We start from the raw sequence: 14,593 nt of genomic DNA, 5'->3' as shown, positions 1-14,593 counted from the left end.
ACAAAATATAAAAAAGCAAGATGGCGGTGTATTTGTATTGCTGATTTTTGGTTGAATTTTATTTTATTGTTGAATTTGTTAGATTTCATTTTTTTACTGAGTCATTAGGGAGTTTCAGGAGATTATGTGCAACATGTCACCTGATTGTTGTATCACCTCAAGCAGAACATAAGGTGATCATATGAAACAGCAAACATCAAACATGAGTTGCTTTTGTTGTTGGGTAATTTATGAAAACTAGAAAGAGCCGGAGCCTTCCCCACATAATGAGTGAAGATATCACAGAAGCTACGCCACTCAACAAAAACACACACTCGAGCAGATCTAATTTATCTCGTACATTGCATGTCTTTTTTGACTTCGGTTGATGACCTTTGCTGCCAGGAGAAAAGAACAAAACTGCCTGTTAGGCAAACAGTGCTCAGCTATGCTCAGTGAGCATTTTTATTCATATAATGTTGGTATGTGCTGAGGCACAGCCTTTTAGGTCTCATGTTACCAACTTTTTTTTTTTTTTTAATAGTTGGCAAGAGAAGCAATGAAGACAAAATATCCATATTCATGCAAAAGCACAGAAATTTTCTCCTATTTTGAATTAATTAAATAAATCAGCACCCTCTTGAATGTATTTTTTTTCTCAAAGGGAAAATAATTAAATGTCTTTTTTTTTTCTCAAAGTAATTACTGTGAATGTGGATTTATTTATTTTTGCTGATCTTGTGAGTGTTGAAGATTTGACCTCTTCCAAAAGCAGGTTAAAACTGACTGTTTAAAATCACATAGCTGTTTGAACTCTTCATTTGTTAGCCTCATTTAATGACATGGAGCTGTTTAGTAAAGAGAAAAAAAAAACAGCAGACCTATTAAGCAAAATATAAAAAAGGAGCCGTTTTTTGTTTTTAAAGAAAATGTCTGAAATGTCTTAATCAAAGCATCTAAAGTATTGTTTAGTGGATAGCACCTTACTGGCAAATATCTGAAGCACTGCACACTAAGCACTTCAAGCTAAGACTTGGACAACCTTGAGTGTCTTCTGAAAGCGCTGAGCTGTGAAGGGGGGTTGAAGACATCCTACTGAGGGAGGTGGTGACAGTGCACAATTATGTTAGGATAAGTTAGACAACGAAACCAGCCAGTCACAGATTGGGCTAAAATGCTCAGAGAGAGATTAAATTTACAGATATCGCCACTTGTCAATCTGTGTTTTAATAGTTTGATATTTCAATAACTTTTTTTTTTTTTTTTTTCAAAGATAAAGTGGGAAAAAAAAGTCTACTCAACTGTGGGGTTTACTGTAAAACTGAAACAAGGAATTACCAGACACTATAAAAAAATATTTATGTTTGTTTTTATTCTCAGACTAAACAGCAAATTCTGTTCTAGCTCAGTCAGAATTGATACAAATATTTTTAATTCGCTAACTGACTAATGGCAGAGTTAATTGGAGGGTTCACCTGTAATTTTATTTTGAGGTAGCATCTCAAGCAAACAACTTCATTCACTTCATGAATAAGGACGAATTCAAAAGAAATAACGCAAGCAAAATATCAAGAAGAGATTTGTGGATCTTCACAAGCCTGGTTCATCTCGGGTACAATTTTCAGATGCTTGAATGTGCCATCTGTTTTAGACAACTCTCGAGCAGCATGAGGACGTCCAGCCATCTTACTAGTCTGGGTCCCAGAGTTGACTCATTCATCTCTGGAATAAGACTCATTCCAGAGCTGAATGAGTCCTATTGTGAAGTGTGCCTCTCAGTTGTAAATTGATAAATTGTAATGCTTGTAATCAGCATTCTAAAATGTTTTAGCTGTGCTTTTGTTTCTCCTGAACTTGTCTCTATCATGGACCCAGACTGACCAACAGTTAACCCTGTTTAAGTATAAAACGTATTTTGTCATTTGAATCTCTCAGTTGGTAAAGTGCTAATATGTAATTAAAAAAAAAACATTTATAAAATCTGCACAAGCCTTTTAGTTTAATTACTTTTGTGATTTCTTTTGGGGTTTTTTTTTAGAATGAGAAAACTAATTGGGTAATCCATTCATTACGCATTTTTGCCTGGCTTTGGTGCCAGAGGATCTAATTTTACATCATAAATTATAAAATTACATTAAAAAAAGGAAGTAAAGTGTAAAATGAAAACAAATATTTCCATTATACATAAAGAAATTGTTCATGTCTTGGTCCAAAGGAGCTGTTAAACCAACCATCCAAACATTTTTCCTACAGACAATCAGACATAACACTGCAGAGTAACGAATGCTACTCTGTTACTAGGATGTTCATTTTTATGACGGTAATAAGAAGCTTTGTTGAGCTTGAATTGTTCTTTATTCATTTGACGAACCTACTTTTAAAAGGTGAACCTCAAGTTCGACAAATTGTATGCAAATTAATTGAGGCTTCGAAAACTTTGTTCTCCGACAACAATCGGGACACGATATTTACTTACTTTTAGGTAAGAGCAGCAACCCTGTTGTCCTTCAGTTTGAGGCATGCGCTAATAAATACAAATATCTCATAATGTACAGTACTTGTAAAAACACATAAAGGGTTGATTAGGGAGTCGTCAGTTTCAGTATCAGTTCCTCCCTCTAAATCCAGCGTAAATTGATTTTGCATTTTGACTCTTCAGTCTTGCTTCCTTGATGTTGATTGTTCAGAGCAATACAATAGTTGATGCTTGTAACTTTGACCTGACAAATTTACCATCTGAACTGGTTGGCTTGCTTATTTTACTGTGTTTACTGTAACTGCATGATCAAATCTTGATTTTTTTAAAATCTGTTTTTCTTTTCTATTGGCAGTATTAAGTATTTGAGGCATAGAACAAGCTTGGAACTCGAGAATAATACTCAATAATAGTCTTTTTCATCAGTGAGTAAGCCTTCAGCCTTTGACTATTCCTGAAATTGCAATTAGCTTCTTTTTTTTTTTTTAATCCAACATCTTGCAGTTTTTTGTTGCTGGTTTCTTTTGGCAGCTTTTGTTTTTGAGGCGGCGTTTTTCTCTCTTTAAAGAAAGTCACTCTGCATCTCATTGGAGAGCTGACTGACAGCGACCTCGGTTTGCACAGACCCTTTCAGTATTCTGGCAGTCTGCTGAGGACTGTAATCTGTGAAATTTTCCTTGGCACCGGAGACCGTTTCAGTGCAAGGACAATGTCTGCAGGTCCGGTGGTTCTCTGGCAGTCCGTTAGACAACCTTGTGGAGTTGCACTCGTCAATGTGATGAGATTGCCTGCAAGTTCCCTTCTGTGCAGAGCTGTGTTGACAAAAACATCTGCAGAATGTACTTCTGCAGTGAGCTACATCCCGACACAGAGACTTGCGGAAATTGGGCTTGAAGACCAGATAGACAATGGGATTGTAAAGGGTGGAGGACTTGGCAAATATGGCTGCCAAAGCAAAAGCCATTGGTGGTATGTCTGTTGCATTCCCGAAGGCTGCCCACATGGAAACAATCGCATATGGACTCCAAGCCGTGAGGAAACCGATGCAAACTGCCACGGAAAGCTGCAAAGTAAACATGAAAATACTTAAAAGGCATTCCTCATGGGGAAAAAAAGTGCTAATTAAGACAAAATAAGTAAGCTTATGGAGTTACCTTAACTATAAGTGCATGTGCATTGGTGATCTTGTTCTGTGGAGACATGTGCTGCTGTACGGCCTGCCGCGAGCCTCGCACTGTCACCAAGATGAAGGTGTAGGACAGAAATATAATAGTACAGGGAACAATGTAGCAGAAGAAGAAGAGACAGATGATGTAGCTCATCGCTGCAGAACTGTGGTTGGGAGCGTGCCAGTTGATGCAGCAAGCAGTCCCATAAGGTTCAGCCCCATACTCTCCCCAACCTGACAGTGGACCCACGGCAAACACTCCGGCGTAGCACCAGATGCCCGCGACGAGTAGGGAGGCATGGCAGTATGAGAATTTGTTACCTGTAATGGGAGACGGAGGATAAATCAGTGGCTATTAAGGAGACAAAATGTGGTAAAAGTGTGAAAAAGCACTTAGTCAAGTGGTAGTTTGATACGACAAATACATTTTTATCCCAACTAAATTATTAATTTTTTTTTTATTTTGAAAGGTTTTTCAGCACACAAATGGCAGCACATGTGTGGTGAATAATACATGCAAATTTGCATTTAGCTAATGTGGGTAGATGTGATTTGAAAATCACTTGAAAGTAAAAAGAACAACTTTAAAGTACTCTGCAACAATTCACAATAATTACAGCTACATCCAACTGATTGTCTAATATTTGTTTTAGCTGTACAAAGACCTTAAACTGGGGCTACAAAATGTGGCTTTTGAAGTGATGAAGTTGCAAACTTTAAGTGGATGATTAAAACCAACAATAATCACGGATTAGTCAAGTTCTTTCAGTGTTTTTCCGATGTGGTTTGTTTGAAATGTTACTGTTTATTCGGCTTGCAAAGCATTCAGCAAAAATAAAGACATTCTAAGTCTGGCTAAACACAAGTCAAACAAAAGATATTTTCAACACACTTTTTATGAAGGTCTTTTTTTTTGCTCAGGTTCGGCAGGGTCCACCTTGAGCTTTTGCGACTAATTTTCCATAATGTCATATGAGAAGTTGCGCAGAACTTCTGCTGCAACGCTCGCCCCCGAGTTTGAGTAAGAGGCTCTGTAAGAAATACTGCAACAGCCCTCCCCACATTCTGCTATAATTGATTTAGGCAAGGGCTTTTTCAGAGCACATTCAATGAGAAGGAGAACACGGACAGTCTTATCTGGCACCACACAGCCTCTTCAGCAGGATGTCAACCCCTCTTACTCTTCAAGCTGAGGGTGAGGGAGGCGATTGGCCCTCGCTGAGCTGTGTGGACTTGTGGAAAGGGTATAGCCATTACAGATGGATAGCTTTTATCTGTGGTGGAACATTACTCCAGAGAACAAAACTCCAACTATCCAACTGACACATCAAGGCTTAATCTCTCTTCAAACTGAGCTGAACAACCGGTTCAGAGAAGAATCCACACATTTTTGCTCCAACATTTTCAGCGACGATGTCTCAAACTTTTTTTATTCTTCTAATTGCAATTCTGAAATACGTTTAAGAGGATAAATAAGTTCACTATAATTTCTTGTTAAAGCATGTTTTTTTGTTTTGTTTTGCCATGAAGGTCATTTATTTCAAAATTACCCTAAATAAGATGTGTTATAAATTTTTAACTAAACATAACTTGGAGGCAGCAGGATGGCACGGGGTTCCTTGGCCTGAAGTCTCATAAAAGTGGAATAATTTGAGCTCATTTGCACTTCAGACACTATTTATAAGGCTCGAGGTCTCTTGTGTTTTACACACTTCGTTATAGACCGTGTTTACCTGCAACTAAACAAGAGGAGCTCTTTGAAAACACAGACCTCAATTACAGCGAGCAAAAGTTGAACCTCGTAAAGGGCAGAAAGCATACTACACTCTATTGTAATTATGTCGAGTTGCATAAAGACGAGGTGAAATTGATTCTGTTTTGACGAGAACAAATTGTCCACAATATGAGATGTAAAATCATACATTCTGTTGCATCATTGCAGTTAGGTCTGCTTCTCTAGATTTTTGTGTCTTCTCTAACCAATGCAGGTTTTTGCTGCAGTAATTATATTTTGTGAAGCGATATCCAGTGTCTGTCAAGCACTGATAATGCAAACTGATAGATTATGTTCAGAATTTCCCCTCTTCTGCAAACCCCTGTGGTGCAAATAGACTGGCATAAATGTGTGAGGAATATGAACAGAAACATCTCTGTCTCAGTTGGTTGTAATGTTTTGGGTGGAGGACCAACGCCATAAAACCACTGAAATACAGACATGTAGAGCTCGACTTGTGCTTTGATCCAGTTTAGCTTTCTGGGATATCAAAAATATTAGCTTCATCAAAAGCTAATCAAAAAAACCACATAGCAATCAAATTATTCCCGATAATTCCCCAGGAAGATAGAGCACATTGCCCCAGTTTCAAAGTCCCTACTGACTCCCTGTAGCTCAGAGAATAAAGTTTAAAATACTGTTTTAGTAAATATATTGGGCCCTCAAACTATGATCAAGATTAATGTTTTTGAAAAATGTCTGCAGGTAAATGAAAAAAAGCCTAATGTACCTATATTTTATCTTTCTTCCTAATTGTACTTGCAGTAGGAGGAAATGACTTGGTGTGGAACAGACAAAGAGGACAACAGGCCGTTTTAACCAGTTTTAGTTTTAACCAGCCTCCATTACTTTGGTATAAAGACAAAATACCACGACTTTCACCTGAGAAACATGAATCAAGCTGGTTTATCTAAAGAAATGACAAACTTTATTGAAAGGTGATTAGTCTTTGGCTGAGTTTTGGTGCAAGTTAACCAATGAGATGTTTGGTTTTTAGTTGGGCAGCAACAAATAAATAAAGTAAAAAAACCTGACATTTATACGTACAATTTAAATTTTAATTAGATTCCCCAGTTTCACAAATATGTTGAATAATAAATTAGGAACTTCTATTTAATTGTGCCCCTCTGAGATTTTTCTGCCCTGGTTCCAAGCAAAGCTGGCCTGTTGTGAAATGTGATGATATAATTTATCTGGTCAAAGTACAGCCTGTCCCAAAACAGTTCTGCCCTGCTGCAAAAAGTGCAAGGTGTTATTACCCTGGATATGTAGGTGAGTGGCTTAAGTAGCATGGAGTCAGCTATCAAACGCTGCATGTCAGACTCGACACCAGGACTCGGTTTCATAAGCAGGGAACGAGCTGCTGCCACTCAGAGTGCCTGGCAGATTTTTGGGATCCCAACAGGAATATAAAAAAGGGACAGAATAACAGACAAGCTGTGGCCATGTTTAAGCATCAAAGTTTAACAATTTTTAAGCATCACCAGAATAACACAACAAGCTTATCTTTAGCTTTAAATGACACTAAAGCTGCAATATTTAGTGGTTAAAACTGGACCTGTTCATTTTATACTGGACAGAGATTTTAAATAGCATAGCCTGAGATTAATTAATCTTTTATTTTGTGTGTGTGTGTGTGGGGGGGTGTGTGTGTGTGTGTGAAAAGATAATAATTTAGTATTTTCTATGCTTTATAACATTAAGAGAGGAACTGACAATCATTATCTCATTTACTATTATTAGGACATGTAAATATTGTGATATTAATAAGTTATCAGTCGATACCTAATAAAAATTTAATTGAATATGGGCTTCAAATAATAATAGTATATTTGGAAATATTAGTGAACATTATTACATACTATTTAGTGGTGCAATCACACAACTTAATGCAATTGGTATATTGAAGTATTCCATTTAATAATGGAGAAGTTGTTTTTATTTAGCAATAACTTTTATTGTGTGGCTTATACTGCTGGCTCTGACAGACGTATCTGCACAAATATTAAATATTTTTTTATAAACTGTTTTTATAGTCATTTTATTACTACTACAACAAAATATTATGATGCCTTAGAAATTAATATTAACTAGTAAAACAATACATGGACTAGTCAAACCTGGAATTAGTTATTCAACACTGATTAATTAACTGTGTAAAGCACAAGTTTTTGAAAAAAATAAGTTGGATTCTTATTTTTTGCCAAACGTTACTTTAATCCAGCACGACTGTATTGTTAGAACTTTCATGTTAAATGGATCCTAATAAATGGACTGAACTCATATAGTGCTTTACTTACATACTGACTGACTTAATACTGCAGCCACATTCACATTTATACACCAATGCGCAGATCAGTTGGCAACTTGGGGCTCAGTGCCTTGGCCGATGACACATCGAGGAGATGGGAGGGAGCTGGGCTCAAACCTACAACCTTGCAGTTGGAAGACAACTACTCTACTGACAGAGTGACCCCAAGCACAATAAAAAAATATCCTCCAAGTTTAGATGGAGTTTTGGATTCTTGTGCATGAACTATGCCTTATTTTAAGAGGACCTAGCTCATAAAAACCTACTCTGCGTGTTATCACAGCCCTTTTACTGAACGTTAGAAACGCTTTCTGAAAGCTCTTTGACAGAAAGGAAAACCAGACCTTTTAGCTATATTAGATTAGAGAGATGGGAATTATAAAGCAGAATTATTGACAGTCGGCCAATACAATGACAGGAGCCTGAGACAGAGATGTCGTTTTATTCAATTACTCTTAAACTAAGTTATGGCTGGAGACAATCTAGCTGGATCTTTATTCAGGATCAAATATTCCTGCCAAATTCCTGTCATTCACAAAAGTATAAATGACAGTGTTTAAATAAATGTAATTTGTTTACATACTTCATATACTTTAGTAAGCGAAATTAGATAATACACAGATGATGATGATCCATGTTTCAAGTGTCCATCATGATTAGTGAATAAAGGCTTGCAGCTAAGTAGCGCAATAACAAACCATCGCAGCTCCTCAAATAAACCTGAACTGCTGGTGGAAAGGTTTAATGAGCAATTTGGAAACAAGCTGATAAAAAAAAAATATGACTCTGAGTTAGTCTCTTGGAAAATCTGACACAGAAACGTGGCCTTTGGAAGTCCCTACAGAGTATTACGCAAAGACCTCAACTGTTTGTGCTGCTCAAAGATTTGGATCAGAAAATGTAATCATGCAAATAAAAGCTGAATAATTAAAGGGCCAAACGGATGAATTGTGCATTTGGAAAATCCCACTACTTAGATAATTTAACTTCACACCATGTCTATGCAAACTAAAGAATCCAGGCTTTATCCCAACAAACAGTGAAAAAATTATCATAGGAATCTTATATTCTGGATTTTATTTTTTAGTATAACAGATAAGAGTTACAGCAGAAACCCAAAGAAACAACAAGACCTTTCAGGTCCGGAGGCAAAGTCTTTCAGGTCATGCTATTATATGTATATTTTATGCAAACTATTAATACTGTGCCCTTTGCTGTCTAGAAAACAATGTTAATTTATGCAACAAACTTTTTATATGAATTTTTTTTTAACTCAAGTTATTGCTTCTGTTGTTTCACAGCAAAAAAATGTCCTGGGTTCAAATCCCAGTCAGGTCAGAGTCTTCCATTATGAATTTTGCATGCTGTTCCATGTAAATAGTGTCTGCATACAAAAAAAAGCTGAATATCTAATAATATAATATTGTCAATAAGTTAACTTATTTTACTCAAAATATTTTTGTTGAAATGAAACTCGCATAGGCTTGATTATATTAATGATTATCTCTTGTGAAACAAATAAATATATGCAACTAATAAAAATAATGGGTAACACTTTATTTGAAGGGGGTTGAATAAGACTGACATAACACCTGTCATGAACATGAATAAGCCTTCATGAATATTTATGACTGTTGTCATAAAGTGTCATTCGGTAAATTATGACACTTTTAATACAAAGTTGACATTATTCAAAATGTCTTTGTTATGACAACTTGACATTAACCAAGAAATCATTACTGATATAAATTTGTTATAAAAGAATTACTGATTGTACTTTAAAAAATAGGTATCTTTATGTTTTAAAGGTAAAGTTTAAACAGTAATGATTTCTTGGTTAATATCAAGTTGTCATAATAAAGACATTTTGAATCATGTCAACTTTGTATTAAAAGTGTCGTAATTTACCGAATGACGCTTTATGACAACAGTCATAAATATTCATGAAGGCTCATTGATGTTCATGACAGGTGTTACGTCATGTTTATGACAGTGTCATGTCAGTCTTATTCAACCCCCTTCAAATAAAGTGTTACCAAATAAGGTTTAATATTGATATTCTATGGGCCATACAATAGGGGAAACTGCTGACTTGGCAGCTGTCTTGCAGTCGTCGACATCCTGCAACAGGAGGAAAAGCCACAAAGAGCATTGAAAACAAAGCCGTTCACAGAGTGCTCCATCTCACCAAATTAATGGAAAGCTGACTGGAAATAAAATCAGTAAAATTGTGTGCTCGAAACACGCCTCACCTAAACCCTAAACAGAGACTATAAAGTCTAAGTATTGTCAAGAGAAAGATTAAAGACAGAAAACCCAACAAAGCAGATGAGCTGAGCTGTCCCTGGACTTCTTGGCACTTCAGACTTAAAACAGAAGACAAACACTTATCTAATGACGTCATTTGTGTTGTTGTTGTTTTATTACATTTACCACATTTACATCTGGTAAATGTTGCAGCAACATTTACCAGATGATAAGGATAAGCAAAGTTTCACTCAAAATGCAAAATAATTCTTATTTTCATTACTAATTTTTTTGCCCAAAATTATAATCAAAACTTCTGATGTCTGTTAATTTTATTTGTTCTATTCGATCATTTCCATCTTTAAAACACACTGATGATCACGCTTTATATTGTGTTTCTGTGATTATGGTTGGTTTCACATGGAATAATAATAAACGGTATAAAAAAATGCTTTGGTTACCGTAGTTTGGACAGCAGACCTTGAGCCAACAAACACAAGAGAGCACCGTGAGATTGGACAGACTGCACAGGCCAAACAAAACACCACAAAAGGCATAGACAGTGCAGGTTGTCAGGTTAAATAACCACCTGAAAAGAAAGAAAAGCAGAAAAGAGCACATGTCACTGAATAACATCTCGGCTAAACAAATATTTATGTGCAAACTCTCTCTGGAAACATTTATAGACAACAAGAGAGAGGCAATAAATTTAATGCCTTTCTACTGGTCATGTGTGCCGCTGTCTGGTCACACTACTGGCAGACAGTGACACACATTGACTCAACGCTGGTCGCTTTGACACCTTACATCCATAGATCCTCAGAAGATCAGACGAAGATATTGGAGAAGGTCAACCGGCTGAAGTGGGAAACATATGGATAACAAAAATTGTAATTCTTGTGACATTTTTAGTTTTTTTTTTATTTTTTTTATGCTCAACACAACTGTGTTGTGAATCTATAAGTTGGTGCCATTATATCAAACAGGTCTTGTGGCTGGCCGTTTCAAACACTTAGAAGGCTCTTGGAGTACCTTGGCAGCTAGTTTTGGTTTTACTGTTGAATTACAACTGCAATAAAAATGATGGCAAATTAATTTCATTTGATCAATTTACAAAATGATGTCTTTCACTGAACATTGGGGCAAACTGCACTTCTTGTTTTAAATGTCTCCTTCAGTGCATTTAATAGGCTCCTGAAAAACTTCAGTTGTTTCAATTATGGTATTATTTTGGTCCTTATGTCTCTTAGGCAAAAACAGTCATGTTAAGTAAAAAGCTAGATTCAATAGATTTAAACTTTGTAACTGAAGGTAATTTCATTTTACACCGCCTGGACAGTGACTATAGAGTATAGACTGTTAACAAGGAACGAGTAAAAATTGAATTACTTTCCAGTACTGGTTAATACCAATGAAGATTTCCATCTGCTGAAAAAGTTCAAATCTACAATTTTTTTCTGCAGTTTATGAAATTAAGATAGTTCTATTGATACCTATGGACGCAAGAGAAAAAAAAAAAAAATCGACCTCTAAACTGGAATCAGGCTGTTTGAATTGTGACAATCACACATGGAAAATGTCTAAAACCACCAACTCTGACAATGGATTAATATGTACATGAATAGACGGAAAGATGGATAGATACTAAGGGTCAAATAGTTATGGCTCATTGGTGTTGGAGTTGTTTTATCATTTGGATTCTGTTTTGATCATTTGTTTACTTCTTTTAATCCTGCCTTATTAGTTCATTTCTTTGCATAAGTTTATTTATTTTCGCTTTTTGCTTTGAATTTTGTTCTCTGACAAAAATTAGTCTTTTCCCATGATTTTTACTCCCAGTTCAAGTTCTCTGTTTTAAAACAACCTTCCTTCAGCTGGCAATTCTTCCTCCCCTTCAAAACTGGTCCTTGTCACCTGGCTCTCACCGCCTGCACTCTTCTTCAACTTTTTTTTCCCTTTTGCCTCTACAGTAATTAGTTATTCTGGTGCGTGGAACCTGTCCAGGGTATGCCCGCCCAATGACCGATGGAGATGGGCACCAGCCCCTCCCTGAGACCCAGCAGGGATAAGCGCGTAAAGATAATGGATGGAGAGCTCTTCTGTGTGGTTATTCACGTTCACCACTTCCTCTGTATTTTAGCTTGTCATTTTACTTTGTTCTTCACTGTTTCTATTCACTGGTTTTGAAATGAATGAAACAAAATAGGGTTCCCGAATCCCAGAGCTCAATCCTGTTGAAATTTGTATACTCTTCTAAAACGCTTGGTCGGCTCTAGGAAGCTGATATATTTAAACAAATACTGTTTCTGATGAGAAAATTGTCAATTATTAAGAAATAATTAATCCAGAAGACTGATGATAACTACGTAGGAATGTTGTTAGTGATAAATGTTGTTGGTAAGTTTAAATTGGTGCACTCAATTATTTATTTAAAATATAAAAAAAAAATATTGACATTTGATCAAATCACCCCAAAAAAGACGGGTTCAAAATGCATCATTATGAATCCAAAATAACATAACATTAATTTTTATAAGTACATGCTCATTTCTTAAGACCAGCCTGATTTAATGTACTGAAAAACATCTCATTGGTTTGCACCTCAAAGGTCACTCACATGTGAGCGTAGGCTGAAGGAATGGCCAGTGGAAACAGAGTTATAGTCATGGTCAAGTCACTGATGGCCAGATTGACGACAAAGAACTCTGCCGGCTTCAGAGACGATTTCTTTCTAAAGGCCACAAAGAGCAGGATCCCATTCCCCAGTACGGACAACACACCTGGAAGACACAGAGGTAAAATAAGAGGGAAAGTAGCATTTTGACCTTCATTATGTTTACTAAAAGGTGAGGAGTCTAATCGAGTTACCAAATATGGTGTAGAGTGTTCCCATGACGAAGTCATTGTCTTTTGATATTCTGGACACGAACAGAAAAATTTCGGAGGCATTTCCCATCTTGAGCGAAAGAAATAAGAAACAGAATAGAAGAAATTACAGTAAGTAAAAATCTACAAAAGTATTAAGTTCAAGAAATTCTGAAAACTAAGCCGATTTGTTTGTCACAACTAACATACAGCTGGTTAAAAAAAAAAAAAGTTTGAATGCATCAAAATGTTTCTAAGTAAATATATTTCCAATTTCTATATCAATATAAAAAATAACACCAGATGTCAATGACAATCCAAGTGATCTAAAAATACAAATAAATCCAAACATGACTAAAATACTAAATTCTGTCATTCGTGCTGCTACGTGCTAAACAATATAAGCTAATTTAGTATTAACTTCTCCATACCCAAGTAGAGTGCATAAAGGGAAAAAAGCCATCATAAAATATCTCACTGTTGCAAAACATAGTAATGACATTGGTTGTAGATATATTTCTAAACTTCCCAACCCAACAAGAAACCTTTTGCAAGATTTTTGATGAAAGTCAAAACAAACATCAAAATAATTTGTTCAAAAGCCAAGAAGCAAATTTTAGGCAGCTTCAGAAAAACCTGGACACAGCAGTTGCAACTTTTCCCCTTGAAAATAGTCAGCAATGCACTCAACCGTAATGGCCTCAATGCACACTCAAAAGTAAATGTTGTAGAAAAAGTCTATTGAAGCTTGTACAAAATTTTCTGCAGGGTAGTTGGATAAGCCAGTGAAATACTGTGAGAATAAAGTCTCGTCAAATGAGTCCAAAGATAAACTTATTGCAAACAGCCTGATTGGAGGAAGAAATGTTCTGCACATCATCCCTAAAGCACTGTGGCACTAGCAAAGTTTGCAGGTTGGAATATGGTGTGGGTTGTCCTACAGGATATGGAACTGGCAGACTTCATACTTAAAGAGAGGATGACAATCTTTAAAGTGTTTACATAGTTTACAGTCACACACCAATAGATAAATCTTGTCGTGACATATCTCACTTGGTTATACTTAACATTGGACACTTCTCAGACCTATTCTGTTTTTATCATCTTGACAAGTCATTGTCCCACCAAACTAAGAAAGAAACGGGAGACGAAATGAAATGCCATCTTTCACTTCAACATCAGTGTCGGCTCAGAAACCTGTGAGGAATTTGCATACCCAGCATGACCTGCTGCATGACCCACTGCTAATACGGAATTTGTTGTGAACAAGACAAGGTGCTGAGGCAATCTTTCTAATTTTTTTTTTTTCCTTTGGAGGGAGAAAATGTATTCATAGCCTTTCCATTTACCCAAAGATTTTACCTGTATTTACATATTAAAGGAAAAGAGACAAATTAAATCACCTGGGGGTTAAACAGGAGCAGCTTTTGGATAAATCGGAATCTCCACACAGAGTGTGTCTAAGCTTCAAACACGACAAGAGTTAGTGTGGATCTTCAATTATGACTTTATGTGGTCTCTACGTAGCTCTGAAACAGACACAAATGGGTTTATGTACAAGGAAACTGATACGGCGTGTATCCTGTTTGGGGTTTTATAGTCATGACTGCATATGTTTTCCTCTGAACCAGAGCTGAATGTGAGACTCTGGGCCATCCTGGCACCACTCTTCAAATATCTCACAAAAAAAGCATCTTGTGATGTTATCGTACATCTGCCTTTTAGGTTTTTAATGTGTTTCCTCTGATGTTTGGGGAGGTCTGGTGACTCTAA

General features: G+C 36.3%; 1 protein-coding gene across 1 annotated transcript; it reads right to left on the bottom strand.

Annotated features, from left to right (window-relative positions):
- Nucleotides 1-2,926: 2,926 nt before the first annotated feature.
- On the bottom strand, nt 2,927-13,272 carry opn7b (opsin 7, group member b). The gene is made up of 5 exons (XM_088007297.1): nt 12,824-13,272; nt 12,573-12,735; nt 10,417-10,544; nt 3,610-3,944; nt 2,927-3,518 (listed from the first exon to the last, which is right to left on the bottom strand). Exons 1-5 carry the CDS (start codon nt 12,909-12,911, stop codon nt 3,018-3,020), a joined length of 1,215 nt encoding a protein of 404 aa, XP_087863423.1. The 5' UTR covers nt 12,912-13,272; the 3' UTR covers nt 2,927-3,017.
- Nucleotides 13,273-14,593: the final 1,321 nt, after the last annotated feature.

This window comes from Poecilia mexicana, unplaced genomic scaffold, assembly GCF_051168715.1.
Source record: "Poecilia mexicana isolate PSO_F unplaced genomic scaffold, ASM5116871v1 scaffold_7, whole genome shotgun sequence".
NCBI classification, from domain to species: Eukaryota; Metazoa; Chordata; class Actinopteri; order Cyprinodontiformes; family Poeciliidae; genus Poecilia; species Poecilia mexicana.
This window is presented reverse-complemented; position numbering and strand designations above follow the sequence as displayed.